Source organism: Bos mutus, chromosome X (assembly GCF_027580195.1).
Source record: "Bos mutus isolate GX-2022 chromosome X, NWIPB_WYAK_1.1, whole genome shotgun sequence".
NCBI lineage: Eukaryota > Metazoa > Chordata > Mammalia > Artiodactyla > Bovidae > Bos > Bos mutus.
The window spans coordinates 20,994,754-21,018,716 of record NC_091646.1 but is presented as its reverse complement, the minus strand read 5'-3'; the positions used below and the strand labels follow the sequence as shown (position 1 = coordinate 21,018,716).

Genomic DNA, 23,963 nt, shown 5'->3' with positions numbered 1-23,963 from the left:
AGGAGCCTGGTGGGCTACAGTCTATGGGATCACAAAACAATTGGACACGACTTAGTGACTAAACAGCAAGATCAAATCTTTCAATTATTATTTATTAAATTTTAAATAAATTTATACCCCTTTACCCATTTCTCCCATCCCTTTCCACCTGCCTCTGGCAACCACCAGAGCTTGTATCTATTGAGCTTGTTTTTTGTTTTATTCTTTTTAAGATTCCACATAAAAGAGAATACAGTATTTGTCTTTCTCTGTCCAACTTATTTCACTTAGCATAATGCCCTCAATGTCCATCATGTTGTTTCAAATATCTGAATCTTTGTTAAAATGTTTTTTAGAGTCGATGCCATTGTACTGGTTACCAGTTTCTCATTGTTGCTCATTTAAAAAAAGAAAATTACATGTGACTATAAGTTGAAGAGAAGGATCCTTCATCTCTGCTGCTTCCTTCTCCATTCCCGGCCAACTACTGCTCTGGCACTCCCCATTTCTGCTTTATCACTCCCCACTCTGGCCTAGCTTCTGCCTCCACTACTTCACTGAAATTGCTCTTACCAAGGTCACCTGTGACCTCCTTGTTGCCAAACCCAATTGACACTTCTTAATGCTTGTCTTCCTTGACTTTGCTGCAGCATTTACTAGTTTTCATCACTTCCTCCTCTGTTCTTCCTATGCCTCTGGCTTTTCTTTCTTAGACTCCTTCATCGTCTTCTTCTCTTCTACCAGCCCCTTAATTTTGGCATAAAACTCTGGGCATATATCCATAGTCCTCTTCTCACTTTGTTTGCTCCCTAGGTAATCCCTTCTGCACTTGACTTCAACCATCTTATGACTGCCAAGTGTATATCGCCAGTCCAGACCCTCCCCCTTCCTTGAGGTCCAGATCCCACATACTCAACTGTGCATGTATCACAGGTACATCAAACTCAACATGTCCAAAATGAAGCTGCACATTTCCCCTAGAAATCTGTCCCCTGCCTCACTCACTGGCCCAGCTTATCCACCTAGTTGCCAAGTCACTTTAGGTTCCTCTTAGTTTTTCATCTCCCTTGCTCCCAGTCTTCTCAGTCACCAAATTCTTTTACAAGATAATACTTTCTAAAAATCTCCCTCTCTCCCTATCTCTGCTGTCTTAGATTAGGCCCTGCATTCTTAGTGCCTGAATAACCTCAGTGGCCTTCTTATCTGACCTTCCCGAACCTCTGTAGTCTAGACCAGTCATGCTAAAATAGAAATCTGATGTCAAGCCCCTGCTTATAGGCTTTCTATGGCTTCATTTGCTTTCAGGATAAAGTCTAAACTCCCTTCCCCAACATGCAAGGTCTTTCGTGATTCAGCTCCTGCCAGTCTTTCACACCTCAACTCTTGACACTTGATATCCCAGCCATCCTGAACTATTTATGATTCCCTGAATGGGCTATGTTTTCTCACTCTTCCGTGACTGGATATGTACTGCTAGTCCTCATACCTGGGAAACCATTTTCTCTGACTTTGTTACTTGCTTAGATGACACCTCTGGAAAGACTTTCCTAATGTCCCACTCCCTTTGCCAAGTGGACTGAGAGCTACTTGAAGGAGGGACCTTGTTTTCATTTGTGAACCCTGTGGGCCTACTTTGCATAATAGTCCATTCACATATATTAAAAGAAAGACTGACCAGTTAGAGTGGACGGAGACAGGAAGGTAAAATGCCATTAAAGCAGAGTTAAGGAAAGTTCCAGATGTTTGAGTTCAATTTGCAGTTGAGGTATATCTATACACTGAAGCATTATTTGACCATAAAAAGAAATAAAGCACTGATATATGCTACAACATGGATAAACCCTGAAAACATTATGCTAAGGAAAAGAAGCCAGACATAAAAGGTCACATATTGTAGGATTCCATTTATATGAAATATCTGGAATAGGCAGATTTATCTAGAGAAAAAGTAGATTAGTGGCTGTCAGGGGATGGCAGTTGGGGTGGGGGAAATGGAGAGTGACTGCTAATAGGTCTAGGGTTTCTTTTTGGAGCAATGAAAATGTTTTGGAATTGGAAAGTAGTGATCAGTATACAACTTTGTGAATATACTAGAAGCCACTGAATTGTACAGTTTAAAAGGATAAACTTTGTGGTACTTGAGTTATATCACAATAAAGTCATTTTTAAACATTTTTGATCAATCTAGGTTTATAGTACTTAGAACATTGTGAATAACTGAATATCAATATGATGATCCAGGTAAAATTCTAATAATACATTGATATCATAGTGTCAAAGTCAGTTCTTCTGTCCATGTTTTCATTTTGAAACATATTTTAAAATTAAAATCTGAACCTTTAGTATTAGAAGAACTCAATCTACAAACATTAACTTTCCAGTTTGTAAAAATTGTATTTGGCCAGCCGTGTGCTTTAGGAGGAGAAGGCAATGGCACCCCACTCCAGTACTCTTGCCTGGAAAATCCCATGGATGGAGGAGCCTGGTAGGCTACAGTCCATGGGGTCCCTAAGAGTCGGACATGGCTGAGCGACTTCACTTTCACTTTTCACTTTCATGCATTGGAGAAGGAAATGTCAACCCACTCCATTGTTCTTTCCTGGAGAATCCCAGGGACGGAAAGCCTGGTGGGCTGCCGTCTATGGGGTCGCACAGAGTCGGACATGACTAAAGTGACTTAGCAGCAGCAGCAGCAGTGCTTTAGGAATGACTTAAGAAAATAGCAAGAAGTTAGGACTTGTGAATTGGTATTAATAGATGGAGATGGTAAACACATTTCTAACATAATTATACTGTCAGGTTGGGACACCTTGGAGCATGTACTGTGTACAGATGATCTGAAGGTATTTCCTCATTTTGTTACTTTCCTAATCACTTATTTATATCTTAATCTAGGAATACAATATGCGTTGTTACCCCCAGGGATATTTACCCCTCCTGTCACTGGAGTTAAATTGGGCACTTAGATTTGTGAATTTAGTAGGACTTTAAAATGTAACTGCATTTGGTCTAAAAATGAATTTTGAACTACAGGAAACTATCATAAGAGATTTTCTGTTATTAATCCAGAGGTATGTGTGGGGTACACAAGAAGTAGTTTCTGTATGAAAGAAGAGCTTATATTATTCTTTTATTATTTCCAGGTCTTTTGGTGGGCCTTGTGCTTCGATATGGCATTCACGTTCCAAGCGATGTGAATAACGTGACCCTGAGCTGTGAAGTGCAGTCAAGCCCAACTACCTTATTGGTAAATGTTAGTGGAAAATTTTATGAGTATACGCTGAAAGGAGAGATTAGTTCACATGAACTCAATAACGTTCAAGATAATGAAATGCTTAGAAAGGTAAGTTCTTCATTAAAGAGAACCTTTGGATTTTTTAAAAAGTATATAATAGCAGCAAAGTGATTCAGGAGAAAAATAATGAATTTTTAATGATATTTAGAATAATCAGTATTTTCAAATGCATTAAAACCTCAATGAATGAATGTAATGCAGTGCTAAGGAAGTTGTCATGTCTACAGTTTGATTTTCTGATTGAAACTAAGTACTGTAATTGTTTTTGTTTCACTCTGTAATGTTTACAGTTGTAATAAATGGTAACCGGTATTGAGTTAAGCAGAATTTATAAATATTTCTTTCAATTTGCCTATGGCCCTTGGAGTTTTATGGTACTTTAGCACATAGCATTTATATGATAATACCTAAAATATTCCATGAATATTTTTTTGAATTCTTTCTTGCCTTGATTGTGTTGTAGAGTGCTTAGTCACTCAGTCCCATCTGACTCTTTGCAACCAGTAGGACTGTAGCCTGCCAGGCTCCTCTGTCCATGGGATTTTTCAGGCAAGAATACTGGAGTGGGTTGCCATTTCCTCCTCCAGGGATCTTCCCAACTCAGGGATTGAACGGGCATCTCCTGTGTCTCCTGCGTTGCAGGCGGATTCTTTACCCACTGAGCCAGGAGGGATGCCCTTGTGTTGTATACTGAGCACAATTTAATCTTTCTTTGATTCATAAGGGCCTCAACCTGAGTATCAGGTACTGTACCATGGTGTGCATGAAACTTGATGTAGGTTGGTTTCAGTCTTACTGGCTCTCAGACATTCCTGGAGCTGCTTTCTCCTGACCCATTCATAGTTCCCATCCTGACGTGTCTCAGGGCCTCATATCTCTGTTTTCATCCACCCTTGACCATTTGCCTCCACATCTGCTTTCTACATTGACAGGACTTGGCTTTTACAACTACTTGGTTGTGTTTTTGACCATCTTTAATGCTTTTCAAAATTTCACACAAACTTAAATTTTACTTTGCAGCTAGAGCTTTTTTCTACCTGTGGAAAATTCTAGTTCCTTAAAAGCTCTAGGAAATGAACTTTTAGCTTGGCTATGTGTGTAGCTGCTCTGTGTTCTTGTCAAATCCTACTGTAGCCTTATGAACAGAAGGGGACATCTGTATTATTATAGGGAATAGATAGTAAAAGGAATGGGCTGTCAGGACTAGAAATCTGATTTGTACAGAAACTTTTTATATTATGCTATATACCTTTAGAGATGTTACCTATGCAAGAACTCTGTTTCCTCTTGCCAACAATAATTCTGTACTCCCAAATTTTATGTTACCAGTTTGGGGCCTCTTTTATTTAAAGCAAAGACATGTTCATACTTTCTCTTATTTTGAAGAGTGTTACTATCATTTTAACCTACTTTGCATAGATAGGATGTAACTGATTGTTCCAATGCTATCTCCTTGTCATTTGGTTGAGAAGTGGAACACCAGCTATCCTGTATGAAATATTTTTCAGTTACCACAATGGTACTGTTCTTGCCTTTCACCAGTTTAACATTTAATCTTTTTTTCTTTTTGCTCATTTCATAGTGTAATAAGAAATCTTCTGAGCGAATTCATCTAAAAGAACTCTTTATTTTAACAGGTTACTTTTGATCCAGAAGTATTTTTCAACATATTACTTCCTCCTATCATATTTTATGCAGGATATAGCCTGAAAAGAGTAAGTGCTTTTGTATTTCATATGCTTTGAACACCCTTACACTCCACGGGCTTTACTATCGCTGCCGCTCAGAAATGGCCAGCTCACCCCTCGCTTCTCCCTCTCCTGATCCTTTTGAGATGCTGAATTTAATGCCTGTACGAAGTCTCTCTTAGTTATTTCTTTTAATGGATAATGCATTTAATATTAGCATAGTACACTAGAATATGAAACCTTTTCTTTTAAAAATAATTGGTGAATATTCTAACACAGTAAAACTTTTTTCCTATCAGAGACATTTCTTTCGAAACCTTGGGTCAATCCTAGCATACGCTTTTCTTGGAACTGCAATTTCTTGTTTTGTAATTGGGTGAGTATTTGAAGCTTAAAACACTTTTAGCCTTCAAATTATAATTTTAAAATAATGCATATTTGACTTCTGCAATATTGTATTCTTGAATGTGTCTAAGGACTTTTGTAGTAAAATGTATTCATATAGGTAATAAGTTCTTTGAATTTTCCTTAAGGCTAAGGCATTACGATATTTAAATGACATGCAGTAAATGCGGGTTTAGTCACAAAGTACTAATAGTAGACCCGTCTTATTCTTACTGTATTCTAACTTCTTTCGCAGTTGATGTTTTTTCTAAAGTAGACATATGTTTATTGAACAGATCAATAATGTATGGCTGTGTTACACTGATGAAAGTAACTGGACAACTTGCCGGAGATTTCTACTTTACAGATTGCCTGCTGTTTGGTGCCATCGTATCAGCAACTGATCCAGGTATGTTTTACATGAATATGGAGCTTGAGTACTTAAGGTGTACAGTGTTTTTTCAACAACACATGTGCATGTATTTCTTGCTTTGAGGTGTAGAATTCAGTATTAGGTATTCCCCATCTTGCTATACTTTCCAGTTGTGGAAGGAAAAAACAAAATTCATGGATCCTTTTGGCTTAAGCACACAATTTTTTTCCTCTTTATTATATGTCCTAATACTGGTCCACAATTTGATGCTTTTTAGATGAGGACCGTAAAGCATTTCCTTCAAGAATTTTAGGTTGGTCTCTATCCCAGGTGACAGGGTATAGAAGACAAACTGTATTAGTTAAGAATGGGCAATGATGATACATTTCCTTTCAAGCTTCTAGAAAACAGATCCCTAAAAATCTGTTGACATTTAGCTAATCTGAATTTAAGAGTAAGAAAAATTGTTCTAAAATGACTGTTAGAAGGCCATTATACAAACAAGTGTGATTTGGGGCCATTGGTGGGTTGTAATATATATTAAAGAGCTATTTTTAGAAAATTGGCTTTCTGATTATGGAGTAGTTTTGATATTATCGTGACATGACAGTGAATTTTGTTGTATTGAGTTAGATGAGTTAGACTGTATTTTTCCTGATATAATATTGGTGATCTTCACAGCTACATTCAAATTAAGAATTTAGAGCATGTTTAGGCTGACGATGTAGGGATAAGAGCAGAGATTGCATTTTTTGAACTAAGGACGCAAGTTTTCTTTTACTAGATTTTGTTTTCTTGGTAGGTTTGTTTCGTTTTACTCTTTGACCTTGTAAGTTAATTATCTTCTTTAATTATCATCCAGCATAATCAAAGTTTATCTCTGAATTCCTGTGTTAACTCTGATAACACAGGGCATTATAGAATGTGGGAAAATATGCTCTATACTCTGTAAGAAATGATTTTAAGAGCTCAGAGGACATTTTAGAGAGGCATTTTTGTAGTCTGGCATTTTTAAAACTGAAAAGCAAATCACCTCCTTAAAGACAGTCGAGACTGCCCCCTTGTTGTTTGTAGCTATTCCCATTATCAGTATGAAGATGGGATGGTTTTTGCAGGAAGCTAGTGGTCTCTGTTCTCCATATTCTCTTACTGGAAGCAAAGTCCTCAACTTTTCAAAGTCTAGGAGAAATCTCAGTCAGTTGGACTGGCTACATTACTTAAAACTTCTGGTTTTGTTTTAGTGGGAGTATTGCCTGGATGGCTCAAGCAGAACTGTTTTGCTTATATAAAGCTGAATGGTTATATTTCTTCTGAGTTATATAGGTATTTACCCCTATAATAATTCTATTATTTTGCAGTTGTTCACTTGATAGAAGGGGGAGCCATAGGTTCTTTTTAAAATTTTACAGCATTGTTCCAGCCCTCCTTTTTGCCTTCTCTTGGTTAGCTTTGATATCAGGATATTCCGGATGAAATGCTTTGCAGTGGACACTTTATCTTTTAAAGTACAAGCTTCCTGTTTTTTAGTTGGCATTTGAAGAGGTTCTCCCAACTCTGGTTGTAATAATCTTTCATGTTTGCTTGAGTTTATCTAGCAAGTGAGCTGTACGTGACTCAGCAATTAAAGTTACAATGCAACTTCAGTCTCCTCTGATTTTCTAAGAATTCTCATGTAATGGTTTTCTAAGAGAAGGTTTTTTTGTTTTTGTTTTTCTTTCCCCTCTCAAGCTGAAATAGCCTGATAGTTGTCCTCTTATTAAGTTAAATATAGCAGCTGTAATTCTGGTCATAAATTTTATGCCAACCGGAAACCAAACTCGTGTTTTCATTTCCCACTGTCTCTGCTAAGCTGGTATGCTTGAAATTTACAAGTCAAATAGAAGTGAGTTATAAGGCTCCAAGGAAAAAATGAAGTTTGCAGCAGGAAATGCTTTTTGTAATAGTCTTCTTTATCAAAGATTAATGATCACCTGGTCTGTAAGAAATTCTGAATGTATTTTTTATGGGAAAGAAATGTACAAGGCAAGATTATTAGCATTTGCATAAAGAATGTAGGCCAACTCAGTCCTCCAAGGTTATTTTTGACTGTTAGAAAAAGGAAGGAGATATTACAGGTACACAGTTAGGGAAAAGAAAAATATTGACATAAAATTACTGAATCTTTAATATGGTATGAATGTTTGTTAGGATTGAATTCTGAGATGAAGAAAGGAATTTCCAAATAACTAGTATGATTATCTATGGAGGGAAATATGTTATATTTGTAATGTCTTAATATTCCTGTGACTCTTTCTACTTGCTAGTGACTGTTCTTGCCATATTCCACGAGCTTCAAGTTGATGTTGAACTCTATGCACTTCTTTTTGGTGAAAGTGTCCTCAATGATGCTGTTGCCATAGTGCTCTCTTCGTAAGTGTGTTTTTTTTTTTTCTTATTTTATTCTCTATGTCGAAATTAGGATTCTAAGAACCAGAAGTCACTTATTGAGTAGAGTACATTATGAATAGAAACATTTGAAAAACTGAAGCATTTTCCCCTGTGAATAAATATATACTTATAGATAACATGGAAAATTCATAGAAACCAAAAAAAGAGGGGAAGGAATATATGTATATGCATGGCTGATGCAGTTTGCTGTACAGCAGAAAATAAGACAACATTGTGAAGCAGCTATACTCGAATAATTTTTTTTAAAAAAATGCACAGAAGAAAAGGAAGAAAAAGCGACATGTATCCCTGACACCTAAAGACAATTACTGTAAGCATTCTAGGACATTTTAAAAATTTCTTTTCTTCTATACATAATATTTTTACATAGTTGTGATTGTAGTGTATATGTAATTTTGCATTCTGTTTTAACATGGACATTTTTTCTTCAAATTGAATTTTTTGGCATAGCTATATATTCACATGGTTCAAAAATCAAAACTATATAGAAAGGTATACATTGAAAAGTCACATTCTCACTCCTGTCCTCATCCACCTATCCCCTCAGTCCCTTTAGGTAACCATTTTTATTAGTTTCTTGTGTATCCTAGTGTTTCTTCAAATGCAAGCATGTATATGAATAAATATTCTTAATTTGCCTCATTTCATATTTTAAAAGTAGCATGCTGTATATGTTCTATACCTGACTTCCTCTCACGTAACTACATTCTGGAGATCTTTCTGTATCAAAGCCAGGAGTTTCTCATTCTTCATTTACAGGCACATAGTATTCTGTGTACAATACTATGAACTGTACTGTAGTTTACTTAATCAGTCTTCTATTGCTGGAAACATAAAGGGTTTACAATTCTTTGCTATCTCAAATAATGTTGCTGTGATTAACTTTGAACTTGCCTGTTTTATATGTACATTAGTATATTGATTATTGGTAGGATAAATTCTCAGAAGTGAGATTAGTGGGTTAAAGGGTAAATACATTTGTAATTTTGTTAAATTGCTAAAATGCCTGTCAATTAGCTGTTTTGCATTTTAGCCACCAAATTATGAGAGTGCCTGTTTCCTCACAACTTCACCAACATGGCAGACTTTGCTATTTTTGCCAATTTGATGATTAAGAAATACTTCATACTTTAATTCATATTTCTCTTATTTAACATAATCATTTCAGAAACTTAATTTTTAGAAGTGCTAAGTAGTATACTTTTTAAATTTATTTTTTTAATTGAAGGATAATTGTTTTACAGAATTTTGGTAAAGAATCTGCCTGCAATGTGGGAGAGCTGGGTTCGATCCACGGGTTGGGAAGATTCCCTGGAGAAGGGAATGGCTACCCACTCCAGTATTTTGGCCTGGAGAATCCCCATGGACTCCATGGGGTCACAAAGAGCTGGACACTTTTTGAAAACAATGAAAATGAGCAGTATTTTAATCTAAGTATAGAAATCACTATATATGCTACTAGAAGATATTTGCAGGTGAAAGAGTGGATGTGAACCTCTGAGGAGCTGTGGCCTGCCAACTCACTCCTACTAAGCAAATATCTAACCCTATAGACAACTGCCTTTACTCTACACCAGAACTTTCTACAAGAGAGAAGTAAAACTCCCTCACCTTTCCTCCTTACTTTTATTTCTCTCCTTAATTTCCACTTCATTAACCATAAAAGAGCAGTCAGTCACTGACTCTGGTTTACACAACTTGATTTACCCCATTGTCTAACTGCAAAGTGGAAAATTATCCTTTCTGAGATGTAACACTAATTCCTTAAATGTTGTGCATGAAGATGTGCGAAAGATCAGATCTTCTTTTGTGAATGTAGTGCATATAAATTCTACCCCCTCTACCATATTTATTGCCAGAATTTTTTGCGACTGTGGTGGCTCAGATGGTAAAGCATCTGCCTGCAGTGCAGGAGACCGAGGTTTGATCCCTGGGTAGGGAAAATCCTCTGGAGAAGGAAATGGCAAACCACTCTAGTATCCTTGCCTGGAAAATCCCATGGACAGAGGAGCCTGGTGGGCTGCAGTCCATGGGGTCTCAAAGAGTCGAGCATAAGTGAGTGACTAACACTTTCACTTTCGTAGGAGGTTCCTAACTGAAGTGCTTGGCATTACGTTTTTCATCATCTTTCGTTTGCCTTTAAAAGTACATTAGATAGCTCAGCTGGTAAAGAATCCGGCTGCAATGCAGGAGACCCTGGTTCGATTCCTGGGTCGGGAAGATCCCCTAGAGAAGGGAACGGCTACCCACTCGAGTGTTCTGGCCTGAAGAATTTCATGGATTGTATAGTCCATGGGGTCTCAAAGAGTCGGACACGACTGAGCAACTTTCACTAGATGTGAATAGTCTACTTTGTGTTGACTTCTGTTTGGTGATTTTCTAACGTGTATATTCTGTAGAAACAGCCTTGTGGAAAGAGGGGGACCCCTTCCTGAAGGACTTCTCTTAGGCAGTTAACAGGTTAAGATATCCATTCTCGAAATTTATGTTAGAAGTTGTTTTTATTTGTTTTTTGACCTGTTAGATTGACAGTAACTTTTTTTGTTGTTAATGTCAATACTTTAATCTGGTGAAGGTGGAGTGAAACTGATTCCCTCATTGCTGTATGAGGTAGAGCTTATGTACTGATAGGGTTGTGTATACCTAGAGATGGTCTACGTTGAATAGTATTCCTCTGAACGGGTATACCATGATTACCCTAGAGACCTAAGTTCATACTAATTTAAAATATGTTTTGAGGGTCATTTACATTTTATAAAATGTAAGTATGAGTAGACAAACATGACAGAAACTGTTTAGCTTTACTAGTCACCAGAGATATGCATGTTAAATTAGTGGCCATTTTTACCTATTCAGTTACCAAGAACAAAATTGTTAATGAAAAATAGTTACTGCTGGTAATGGTCTACTATAGTCATTCTTAACTGGGGACAGTTTTGCACCATTACCACCCCCCAACCAGGGGATATTTGGCAACGTCTAGGGACATTTTGGTTATCAAGAACAGGAGGATGTTGCTGTTGGCATCTAGTGAGTAGAAGCCAAGGGTACTGTTAAATAATCCTTCAATACACAGGACAGCACCCACTACCCAACAAATAATTACCTGGCCCTGAATGTTAGTAATGCTGGGATTGAGAAACCCTGATGTCGTTTTAAAACTGCATCACTTGTACATTGTTGTTGACGTTGAAATTGGTAGTACCTGCTCTTTTGTATTTTATCTTTTGTCATTTATGATAATAAATTAATACATGTTTTTAACAAAAATTTAAAGTATCTGACTTAGTAGAAAATTCCGGAGATTTCAGCTCTCAGAAATAACCACTTATTAATGTTTTCATCCAGATTTTTTCCATTAGGATATTAGCATATGTATAAATAATATTAATTTTTAAACAAAATGGCATAGCACTGTACATACTTTTCTGTAACTTTCTTCTTTCACTTAGACATTTACTACATTAATACCTCCTTTATCCCATTGTATGGATACACTACCAATGTACCTCTGCAGTTCCCTTGCTGATTAATATTTAGTGTTTTCTAATATCGTATTATTGTGAATAGCACTGCAGTGAATATATTTATATATAAATCTTTGTGAATCCTTGAGAGTATTTCTGTAGGATATTTTTTGAAAGTAGAATTTCTAGGCCATTGGATATCATTACTAAAAAATGAGAGATATAGTCATATTTCCCTCTTAAAATATAATAAAGATTTAGTTGAAAGCTATTGCTCAACATGTAAAAGCAGCTATAGGTTTAGTTAATACCTTGTTTCTAAGAATGTAGAATGGGAAAACAGTCCAAAATTTGTAAAAAGCACAAATATGTTCTTTCACACTGTTATTTATAGTAGCAAAAATATTAGAAGCAACTTTAAAATGTCCAATAGTGAGGAAATGGTTAAATAAATCATGTTATATCCATTTGGACCATTTTGATGTCTTAAAAAACCACGACTAGAGAGACTGTAGTCATTCTTATTGTCAGTTGAAGAAGCAGAATTCAGAACTGTATGTTCACTATGATTACAACTAAACATGAACTAGCATGCATGTAACAAAAAGATTGAGGACATAAGGAGAAGGGGGTGACAGAGGATGAGATGGTTGGATGGCATCATTGACTCAATGGACACGAGTTTGAGCAAACTCTGGGAGATAGTGAAGGACAGGGAAGCCTGTTGTGCTACAGTCCATGGGGTCACAAAGAGTTCGACACAACTGAGTGACTGAACAAAAACAAAAAGAGGGGGAAGAAATACAGAAGGACAATAAGAGATCTGTCAGGGTAGTGGAATGATGGGGTGATTTTCCCCCCTAAATTGTACATTGTATTACTCTCAAGATTTTTTTTAAGTATTCATAAAAATGCTGCTGCCTCAAGTTAAAATGTTGACTGATGTAGAAAAGATGAGTTAAGATTTCAATCCAGAGGCCAGCATTTGAAAAGGAAGAAGACAAACCTGTCATCTGTTCTCAGCCCACCATGCTTTTCCTGTACATTTTAGTGATTAAAGAATAAAATGATGATTAATGTGAATCTTGAATTTCCATGAACTACTCCAGGGAAAGTGATCTCAGAAGGCCTTGCATTGATACTTTGTTCCTGTCAGCATTTTGAAAACTATGGCCAGAGAGAAAGAACGTTGTTGTAGCAGTATTTCCTTTCTCCAGCCAGCTGCTATATTTTCATGCTATAATATAGTCAACTCTAATTTACAGTGGTAGGGTCGTTTATGTGTAGGTAAGATAGTATGACGTGAAAAGCCATTTCATATTCACTAAAACAGTAACAGATCTACCAATCACAAAATGATCTGGTCACTTTGAAGATTTAAATGCAGATTTTATTATTTTTTTAAATTTAATTTTATTTTTTAACTTTACAAGATTGGTTTTGCCATATATCAAAATGAATCTGCCACGGGTATACATGCGTTCTCCATCCTGAACCCTCCTCCCTCCCCATACCACCCCTCTGGGTCCAACCCAGTGCACCAGCCCCAAGCATCCAGTATCGTGCATTGAACCTGGACTAAATGCAGATTTTAAAGTTTTCAATTCAGATTGAGTCTCAGAAATTTCTATATTCCATTACCAGAAATTCATATTGGAGTTATACTTCAATAAGATAGGTAAAATTAGGAAATGTTAGCTTGGTCTTAGGTTTTGTTTTGTTTTTTAACTTAACTAGGGAGGTGTGAAGAGAACTTAGTGTACATGGTATAGCAATGTCATTTTTTAGCCTCGAATCAGAAAAAACAAAAATCAGCAATTACCACGGGGAGAATTCATTATATTCTTAGGAATGTGTTTCTTCTGCTTCTTTTCTTTGACATGACTTGTGTGATGTCTTTGAGTCTGGATTCATTATATAAACACTGGTACTCAGTTAACTGTGATGAAAACTGACTTAGTAATGGTAGGTGCTTTTGCCAGAGACCCACTAGCAAGAGTGATTTTCTCAGCTGTGTTTAGTTCCTGGGGCAACTGTTTCAAAAGAAGTATTTTTAGACCAGATTTAGACTGTGAGTTCAAGATGGAGAGTGTCCCTTCTAATTACCTGTCTTGGCCTCTTACAGAGTGACTTTCTTTCAGAAGTTTAGGTGAAGGATTCAGCTGGGTATGCTAAAAGTACTGTTGAGTGGACTCTTAACTCCTTGGAAGGCCTTTCAAGCCCTTCTATCTATAAAAGTCCATTTCAGTGAGTGAATAGATAGGAGGTTCTGGGCCATCTGGTATTCTAAAAGTTGAAAGGGTTCTTTAGTCATCCTTTTTATTTTTCCCATAGGAAAAACAAAATGTGACTGGATTGAGTATTGAACAGTGTTCTTTATATTTTTATGCATACTGTGTTGGAAACGTGGGAAATTTTTCATTAGTTTGTTCATATTATTAGTACGTTAGGGCTTTGAGGCACTCAGTACCAGTAAGTAAACAGTCACAAAAGAATAGTGCTGCGTGGTATCTTGAGACGGGAGGAAAAGGCTTGGTTCGACCTTCATAAAAAGGATCTTACTGAATAACATGTTCTACCTTCTGAAATTGTCACTTAACAAAAGCTGAGTTTTCTTGTTAGCTGATCCACTGCAGCATGTTTTGGTAACCTTTGGTCCTTATTTTGGCAATTCAAATCCAAAGTTTTGGGGTTTTACCCCCTCTTATTTCATCATCAAGCTTGACACTAGGTAATTTTTACAATTTTTTAGATAATGTTTTAAAAGTAAAAGTTGCTTCTCGAAGAAAGAGCCATTTCTTTCTCTTTCGTAGCTCAATAGTAGCATACCAGCCAGCTGGAGACAACAGCCACACCTTTGATGTCACAGCCATGTTCAAGTCTATTGGGATTTTCCTTGGAATCTTCAGTGGCTCTTTCGCGATGGGTGCTGCTACTGGAGTGGTGACAGCTTTAATATCCTTTTATTATACTTATCTTTTCTTGTTAACTTTACAGAGTAATGTAATACTGTGTTCCGTGGTCTCACCTACTTCTGCAATTGACATCATGTTATAATTATTAACCTTATAAGCAAGTGCTTGGTTTGAATTAGGCAATCATCTTTACCAGTAAATAAATAAAAGAATTTCATTGCTTTGTGTAGGGCTTCATGCCCTTAAACACTCACTATGGAATTCTGTTTAGACATAGTGACCTTTTGGGGGTGAATTTTAAGGGAGAAGGCAATGGCACCCCACTCTGGTACTCTTGCCTGGAAAATCCCATGGATGGAGGAGCCTGGTGGGCTCCAGTCCATGAGGTCGCTAAGAGTCGGGCACGACTGAGCGACTTCACTTTCACGCATTGGAGAAGGAAATGGCAACCCACTCCAGTATTCTTGCCTGGAGAATCCCAGGGACAGAGGAGCCTAGTGGGCTGCCGTCTATGGGGTCGCACAGAGTCGGACACAACTGAAGTGACTTAGCGGCAGCAGCAGCAGCAGATTGAATTGATATAAAGGTAGATATTTTCCAAAGAGCCCCTTGGGTGTTCCATGTGGCTGTTCAGCCTGGCATCCTTTTGCTCTTCATTTAATAGGACGAATAGGAATGTATGATCTTGATACCAATTGAATAAAATAAAGTTCCCGGCTTAGGATAGATGGGAGTTCATCTTAGCTCTCACCGATTTTAACCTTATGCTCTCAAGTCCTACACATTACCACTAGTTTGCTTTTAGAAACATTGAGCCAGTCATTCTTGTATTCATTCAAAAATTTTTCTTTTTTTCTTAGTCATTGCAGTTTCACGTTCATAAGTTAAAATATAATAGAAAATGACAGTTTAATAAATGAATCTAAATCTTCTGTTACTGGATTCTTTAAGTGCAAGTATACCTAAACTTCTGGAACTTCAATTTTCTGTTTTATGTCAAGCTTTTAATTCTTCAAAAAAATTTCTTGATTATCTGTTATATACCACATGCTATGCCCTGTGTATCACAGATAAACAAGGCCTCTTGTGGTGTCTGCCTTTTGGAACTCCTAATATAGAAGAATTGCTGGCACTGCACTCCATGGGACCTCAGTGTAGGAAGGTGGAGGGTGAGGAGAGCGTGGAAGATGAGTAGGATTTGATCTCTAAAGAGCTTCCAGCTCCAGAACTTTCAAGGTACTTTCATAGAAAACAAATACTTTTCCAAGAATATATTCATTTTCTGTACTTAGTTTTGTTCTGGAAGAAGCTTGTCTTAGGGCTTTTTTTCAGGCACACTGAGCCTTAAAGGGACAGTGAAAACAGTTCTGAAGAAGGACCAGGCCAGCTAGTATCTCTTTCCTAGCCTAAGTTCCTTGAGGAACTTTATCATTGTGTTGTAGTACACATTTGTTGAAGGGAATGTAGACTCCAGGCTGAGATTTGCCACAGCTTGATACAGGCCCTTCCACTGGCAACTATCAAATACTTGTTATACTAGTATGAGTGAGTGACATGCCTCAGTTTCCTCATGGGATACTCTACATCACAGAGAAGATTAAACATCAAATCTCATGAAAATGACATTTTTACTAGGTATAAATTGCTATTATTATGGAAGCTGTCTTGCTTTGGGTCTCAAATTAATAGAGTTGGCATATTGTGTATCTGATCTGTCACTCCTGTCCTTTACTGTCATGTTTGTTCTTTACTTGGATTAGGAAGGCAACCCACTCCAGTATTCTTGCCTGGAAAATTCCGTTGACAGGGGAGCCTGGTGGACTATAGTCCATGGGTCTCAGAAGAGTCAGACACAACTGAGTTACTGAGCACGCACACACACTGTTCCTTACTGCATGGTTTCTAACAAAGCATGTGATACCCATAGAACAATTGGATGGACTAAGCTGTAGAGCTTCCTCATGGAAGGGAGGACTGCTGACTCCTTAGTACAATGCTTGTGTTCAGAATTTCTTCACTTTGGTGCCTCCTTATTCTGTGACTTTTGTGTTAGAGACTAGAGAATCCTTCTGCTTTCAGGCTTGCCTTGCTTCAACTATTATTTTTTCTAGTAACACTTCTGTATTATGAGATCTTGTTATCAACCTTGACAGTCTTACGTGACAAAGTTCACCAAATTACGAGAGTTCCAGCTGTTGGAGACGGGCCTGTTCTTCTTGATGTCCTGGAGTACCTTCCTCTTAGCTGAAGCATGGGGTTTCACAGGTAGGTTACTTTCTCCTTTTAATTGTAAACCCTTATAGGGAGTGACTTAGCCAGTGATGTTTTTTCTATGTGTGGACCAACTCCTCTAGTGTTTGAGCACTCTTGTTAGGGTTGGCATTTATGCTATCATTTTAGAATGTAAAAGATTTTCAGTGGAAGCGGTTCCTCTCGACAAAGTAAGTCACAACTGAAAAATTTAACACTAAACATCTAATTTACTTCTATGAATAAGATCCTTAGTATAAAAGTTGGGAACACGCCTTTGATGTGAACTCGGAACTCATTGTCTTTATAGGTGTGGTTGCAGTGTTGTTTTGTGGCATCACACAGGCCCATTATACGTACAACAACTTGTCCACAGAGTCTCAGCATAGAACTAAACAGGTAAGAGAAACTATAGTTTGTCAATAAACTTTTTTTGCAGCAAACAGTTTTTTTTTACTTTAAAATAATCTTTGTTCTGTTCAAAGTGATGTCTGCTCACTTCAGTTCCTCTTCTGTTGGCTCCAGAAATAGATGAGACTGGCAGATTGAAGGGTGACAGCTTTTAGGGTAGAGATAGATCAGCAGAGTAGCCAGGGGCTGTTATTATTGTGATTCCAATGGTCAGTTAGCTTCTTTTCCTTGTTTTCCTCTAATAGCTTTTTTTCTTCTAGTTTTATTGAGCTATAATTGGCATACAGCACTGTCTTAAGTTTAAAGTGTACAGAGTAATGGTTTGATCTGTATACCTCATGAAATAGTGACCACATCATGTCGTATAGATACAAAATTAAAGAAATAGGAAAAGTTTTTTCTTGTGATGAGAACTCTTAGGATTTACTCTTAACAACTTTCATATATAACATATCACAGTGTTAATTATATTTATCATATTATGCATTACATCCCTAGTACTTGTTTATCTCATAACTGAAAGTTTGTACCTTTTTATTTCCTCTATCCAATTCCCCTCTCCCTACAACTTGCATTTGGTAACCACACATCTGATGTCTTTTTTCTATGAGTTAGTTTATTTTTGAAGTATAATTGACCTATGACACTGTGTTGTATGTGTATGCTCAGTCACTTCAATCATGTCTGACTCTTTGTGACCCTGTAGACTGTAGCCCATCAGGCTCCTTTGTCCATGGGATTCTCTAGGAAAGAATACTGGAGTGTATTGCCATGCCCTCCTCTAGGGGATCTTCTTGAACCCACATCTCCTGTGGCTCCTGCATTGCTGGTGATCCTTTACCGCTGAGCCACTGGGGAGGCCTGTAACACTATGTTAGTTCCTCTTATACAGCATAGCAATTTGGTTTTTATGTACATTTCAAAATAATCACCATGATAAAAGATAATACCTTATTATTGACTATATTCCCCAAACTGTGCCTTTCATCCCATGACTCATTTATTTGGCAACTTAAAATTTGTACCTCTTAATCTCCATCACCTATTTCTTTTCTTCCCCCAACTCTATCCCCTCTGGCCACCATCTGTTTGTTCTCTGTATCTATAACTCTGTTTCTGTTTTTTATTCTTTGTTTTTAGAATTCACATATAAGTGAGGTCACATAGTATTTGTCTTTCTCTGACTTATTTCATTTAGCATAGTACCCACTAGGTCCATCCGTATTGTTGCAAATGGCAAATTTTAATTCCTTTTCATGGTTGAGTAATATTCCATTGTGTGTGTGTGTGTGTACACCACATCTTATCCATTCATTTATTAATAGGCAGTCAGGTTGCTTCTATATCTCGGCTGTTGTTAATAATGCTGCCGTGAACGTTGGGGTGCATATATTTGCTGATCTCTTAAGTTCAAATGCATTTCCCCCCCTTGCCATGTTTACTGTTTTTGATATCATATTTTACATCATTTTGTTTTATCTCTTATTGCAGATATAGATTATTTTACTACCTTTGTCTTTTAACCTTCCTACTAGCTTTATATATGGTTGATTTATTACCTTTACTGTTTATTTGCCTTTATAAATGAGATTTTTCCTTTTATAATTTTCATGCTTCTAGTTGTGGCCTTTTCATCACAGTGATGTAAACAGGTGGAGGTGGGCAGGTAGCAGGGCAGGGAACAGAGCACAGGACTATAATGTGTAAGCCCTCACTCTCTTAGTGAGGGCTGAGACCCATGTAAAAAGTGAAATCACATGGCAAGCTGGTGTGAGAGTTATCATGAAGCACTCTGTACCAGGATAAAATGATTTGAACTGGGTCTTACAGCCTGTAAAGAGGGAAGTGTCTGGGACCTGCCATATTTAGGAATTAATTGAGTCAGGGTGTAGAAGTCGAGGGTGGCAGGGATACCACTTAGGGTCCATCCCCAGCAGTATCGATGGGAAGTGATGAAAGTTAGACTAACACAGTGGCTGAGACAACCAAGAACATTCCAAAAAAAAAAAATTGGCAGGGTTTGGAGGATGAGGGTGAGAATGACTGAATATGGGAATTGAAGAAGGGAAGTTGATTGGGCAAGTGAAGGGGAAACATTTATGGCTTTTTCTGTGGGACCAGAAATGTCATCTCTACATTTGCTTCCCTCTGAATCGCATGTTTTGGAGGATATACATGAACATTACATATTTGAAGTATCTGTTTCAATATCTTAGTAATACTCATGTTTTCAAATTATGTAGATTTTTACTGGACTAACCTTTTGAAATTTCGTTTCAGTTGTTTGAGCTTCTCAATTTCTTGGCAGAGAATTTCATCTTCTCCTACATGGGACTGACACTGTTCACCTTCCAGAACCATGTCTTTAACCCAACATTTGTAGTAGGAGCATTTGTATCCTTTATTATGTATTCTGTTTTGGAAACTTCTTTTTAAATTGAGATTTGCACGTGTTTTCTTGGGGGTTGGATGATTGATAAGAATTGATAAGATTGATAAGAATTGATAAGGATACATATATTTTTAATATAAATAATATGTATAATAATATATATAATATTTTCCTCTGAGCGAAGTAAATAAGGATTTCAACTCTTTTATCTAGTCTATGCTATTTACGTTTTTGTTTATTGCACAAATAATACTGACAGATTGAAATGACAAGAAAAAGTCTCTTACCATTCTGCCAACTCCAAAAGATAAAACTGTTTGTCCTCTGTTACTGAAGGGAAGAAAGAGAGATTGGATGATGGAGAGCAGTTTGCAGTCTGTGCCACAGGGCAGTAGTTGAAAGATGATGAAAGATGGAAGGAGGCTTGCCCACTCTTTCCCTCTCCACCACCCTTCTTTTTCTCTTTCTCATTGAGTTTTTAAAACCTAGTTGAAAAGAAGACACTGATTACATGAAAGAGAGCAAGCAATAGTGCCAACTTCACAAGAAGGCAGGAAGAGATGGAGTCCAAAGCACATGGGGAGGGATGGGCCTCCAGAGGAAGGAAGCACAGTTCCGCCATTGTTCCAGGAGAGGGTAGAGTATGTAGAGATGAAGTATGTACATTTCCAAGATGGCATTTCTCTGATTACTTCTATTTTTATCTGAAAAGCAGGAGGTGAGATCATCTGCTGAAAGTGAGATAGGAGCAGGTGGCCTATCAGTTATCTATTATGTAACAAATTACCCTAAAATTTAGCAGCTTAAAACAACAAACATGTTATTTTGCAGTTTCTGAGACTCTGGAATCCAGAAGCAACTTAACTGGCAGGTTAAGTTGGCAGGCTCCAGTATCCCTCATGAGGTTATAATCATGCTCTGGGCTGGGACTGTACTCTCTCAAGACTTGACTGGGGATGGAGGAGCCACCCCAAGCTCACTGACATGGCTGTTAGCTGGAGGCTTCAGTTCTTCTCCACGTGGACCTCTCCATGGGGCAACTCACAACATAGCTTCCCCAGGGGAATAGAGTGAGATGAGAGAGCACCAAGATGGAGTGCAAAGGGCCTTTTATGACCTAGTCTTGGAGACAGTGTGCCATCTGCCTTCTGCTGTTTTCTGTTGATCACACATAAACCCTGGTAAAGTGTGAGCTGAGACTACACAAGGGTGTGAATACTAGGGAACCCTCTAGGAGGCTGGCTCCCATAGATGATAGGAGTTTTGAGGAAATAGTTGTTGCAGAGAGTAGAAAAGTGCATTGAGCAAAGAAATGCAGTAGAATCGCTGAGCGGTGTTAGGAACCCATTTGAGTTTGAGGAATAAATCTTAAAGTAGAGTCAGCCTGCCCTGTTGTATTACTTTATCCAGGACTATTTAGCTATAAGCATGGAGAAAACAGATAGCTGAGTCCATCTGAGTTTGGAGTTTTGTCAAGTTGGTGCAGTGAAAACAGAGGGGAAAGGGATTGCTGAGTATTGGAAAGAGTTTTATTAAGATGCGTCTAGAAAAGGAAATGAAGAGGGGAGAGGACTGACTGATGGAAAAGCAGAGGGGTCTTTGGACTGGAGGTCCCAGTGAAATGGAAGAATTATCTGCAATAGATGGATGTGAAACATGGAAAGAGAAATTGTGGTCAGAGAGCGGGATGTTTGAATTAGTGATTTTCAAAAGAAGTAGTATTTTAAGAAACCACCTCAGAATGAAGATTCTGCCAAAAGAGATTGTTGGAAATATTTTCTTAGTTAAAACTCTAAGTAGGATCTGTGTTAGAAACTGAAGTATTACTGAAATACTATTCTACCGAGTCTTAGTCTTCTGAGAATGAACTTCAGGCAGAAACAGATAAAGCCTTATTCATAAGAGAAGAACCTTGACTTGAAGACTCCCATGAGATCAGTAACTTCATATCCTGCTAGTCTTTGAGAAATTTTTAAGCAGTCAAGTGGCTTGAATCCACAATATTTACCCAGAACCAAGGCTAAATATTTTCTGTAGGTTTTTGAGTCTGTTAAGAGTTGAAATTCCTCAAAACAGAATCCTACCATGGAAATTGACTCTTAGCAGGAGATACTTGTTCTCCTTCTGGCTGTATTTGTTAGGATATAGGTTTGGTTTCATGTGGCAATTACCAAAGTTAACCAAAGTTTAAAAAAGATAGAAATGTATTTCTCTCTCTTGTAAAAGTCTGAACTGGTGTAGCAGGCTCTGCTCCACAAAGTCACCAGGGACCCGCACAGCCTTGTAACCATCCTTAGGGAGTTGTCCTTGTTCTTAGGGACCCAGGTGGCTCCCCCCTCAATCGTTAGCCATAATAGCAAAATCCTAGAAATAGTACAAAAGTCCAGTGATAGGAATGCATGGTCTAAATAACGTTAACAATAAAAAGAATTATCCTTAACCTATTAATAATTTTAGATTGCTATTTTCTTGGGAAGAGCTGCCAATATTTACCCCTTGTCCCTCTTACTTAATTTGGGTAGAAGAAGTAAGATTGGATCAAATTTTCAACACATGATGATGTTTGCTGGTAAGTTTTAACTCTCTATTTCTTGCCTCCTCCAGTAAACAACTCACCGTGCATATACCAGTCTGATTTTAGATGGAAATAATATGCCAATAATATATTCAGTGCAGTTCAGTTGCTCAGTTGTGTCTGACTCTTTGCGACCCCATGAATCACAGCACGCCAGGCCTCCCTGTCCATCACCAACTCCTGGAGTTCACCCAAACTCATGTCCATAGAGTCGGCGATGCCATCCATCCATCTCATCCTCTGTCGTCCCCTTCTCCTCCTGCCCCCAATCCCTCCCAGCATCAGAGTCTTTTCCAATGACTCTTTGCATGAGGTGGCCAAAGTATTGGAGTTTCAGCTTTAGCATCAGCCCTTCCAAAGATAATATATTAGACTCCCTTAAACATTGAAATCGCAGCCTCCAATAAAACATCCTTTTTAAAAGTGTCCCATTCCTTTCTGTGGGAGTTTTCTCATGTTCTGGTTCCAAATTCCCAGTTCAGAACTATGTTAAGTGTAGTGGAGGAGGTAAAGATGAACACATTTTCACACAAAAATCTGTATGTGCATGTTTATGGCAGTTCTCTTCATAATTGCCAAAACCTGGATACAGCCCAATTGTCTGTCTTCCAGTGAGTGAGGGAGTATGCAAAATAATGGCACCTCCATGCCATGGAATATTCCTCAGTGCTAAAAAGAACAAACCAGTGATACATAGAACATATATGGACCTCAGAGGCATTGTGCTGAGCGAAAGAAGCCAGGCTCAAATGGTTTCATTCTGTATGTTCCATTTACATGACATCCTCAAAAAGACAAAAACCCAGCAATGCAGAGAAAATCAATAGTTACCAAGAGTGTGGTAAGATTATGAGAAGTTAGACCAAAAAGAAGGTAGCACAAAGGAATTTGGGAGAGGGGTGATGAAACCACTGTGTCTCGGTTGTGGTAGTGGTCACACACCTGTATACATTTGTCAAAACTTACGGAACTGTACACCCGAAAGAGTGAACTTTAGTGTAAGTACATTTTACAATAGAGTTTAAAAAATTATTAAATGATCAATGCTTGTGAGTATCATCTACTAATTCTTTTTGTATTTGGTTGTATATACCTACGTATGTTGAAATATGTATTTGTTCATGCTATTCTAAGGTCTCAGAATGTACCTTATGTCTGAATTTATGAAGTTCATGTTGTCCTCCTCCTATTCCCTTGTAGGCCTTCGTGGCGCGATGGCGTTTGCCTTGGCCATTCGAGATACGGCCACTTATGCCCGGCAGATGATGTTCAGCACCACACTTCTGATTGTGTTTTTTACTGTGTGGGTATTTGGTGGTGGCACCACTGCCATGCTGTCATGTTTGCATATAAGGTATGTATTGATTGGGGACCTCATTTTAGTATTAAAATGTAATTTGTGTTATTTTTCTTTTAACCATGAGAGAATTTTAAGCTTAGATAAGTCCCTAATATTTCATTTCTTCCTTATAATAAGTATATAACATGTAGCACAGAAAAAATGGAAAATATGCAAAGGAAGGATAAAAACTATTGTTAACACTTGGAGGGATGTCTTTCCAGACCTCTTGCTCTGCTCCATGTATTTTTTTTAACAAAAAGAGGCAACACTGTAGGTACTCTTATAAACTGATTTTTAAATATAATATAGCATAGACATTTATGTTAGTAAATATCATTATTTTAATGGCTGCTTATATTGTAATTTATTAACCAAATCTCTACCATTGGACTTTTGTGTTGTTTTTAGGTTTTTGTTATTACGGCTGAGAATTTTGCTCTTACT

General features: G+C 37.6%; 1 protein-coding gene across 1 annotated transcript in view; it reads left to right on the top strand.

The window, feature by feature from the left end:
• SLC9A6 (solute carrier family 9 member A6) overlaps positions 1-23,963 on the top strand; it is a 50,730-nt gene that overhangs the window by 5,580 nt on the left and 21,187 nt on the right. Inside the window, 11 exon segments of the mRNA XM_070365395.1 lie at positions 3,123-3,322; positions 4,912-4,989; positions 5,262-5,338; positions 5,643-5,755; positions 8,023-8,128; positions 14,448-14,589; positions 16,709-16,814; positions 17,110-17,198; positions 19,491-19,604; positions 22,060-22,171; positions 23,378-23,531. Of these exon segments, the coding sequence (XP_070221496.1) occupies positions 3,123-3,322; positions 4,912-4,989; positions 5,262-5,338; positions 5,643-5,755; positions 8,023-8,128; positions 14,448-14,589; positions 16,709-16,814; positions 17,110-17,198; positions 19,491-19,604; positions 22,060-22,171; positions 23,378-23,531 (1,291 nt within the window).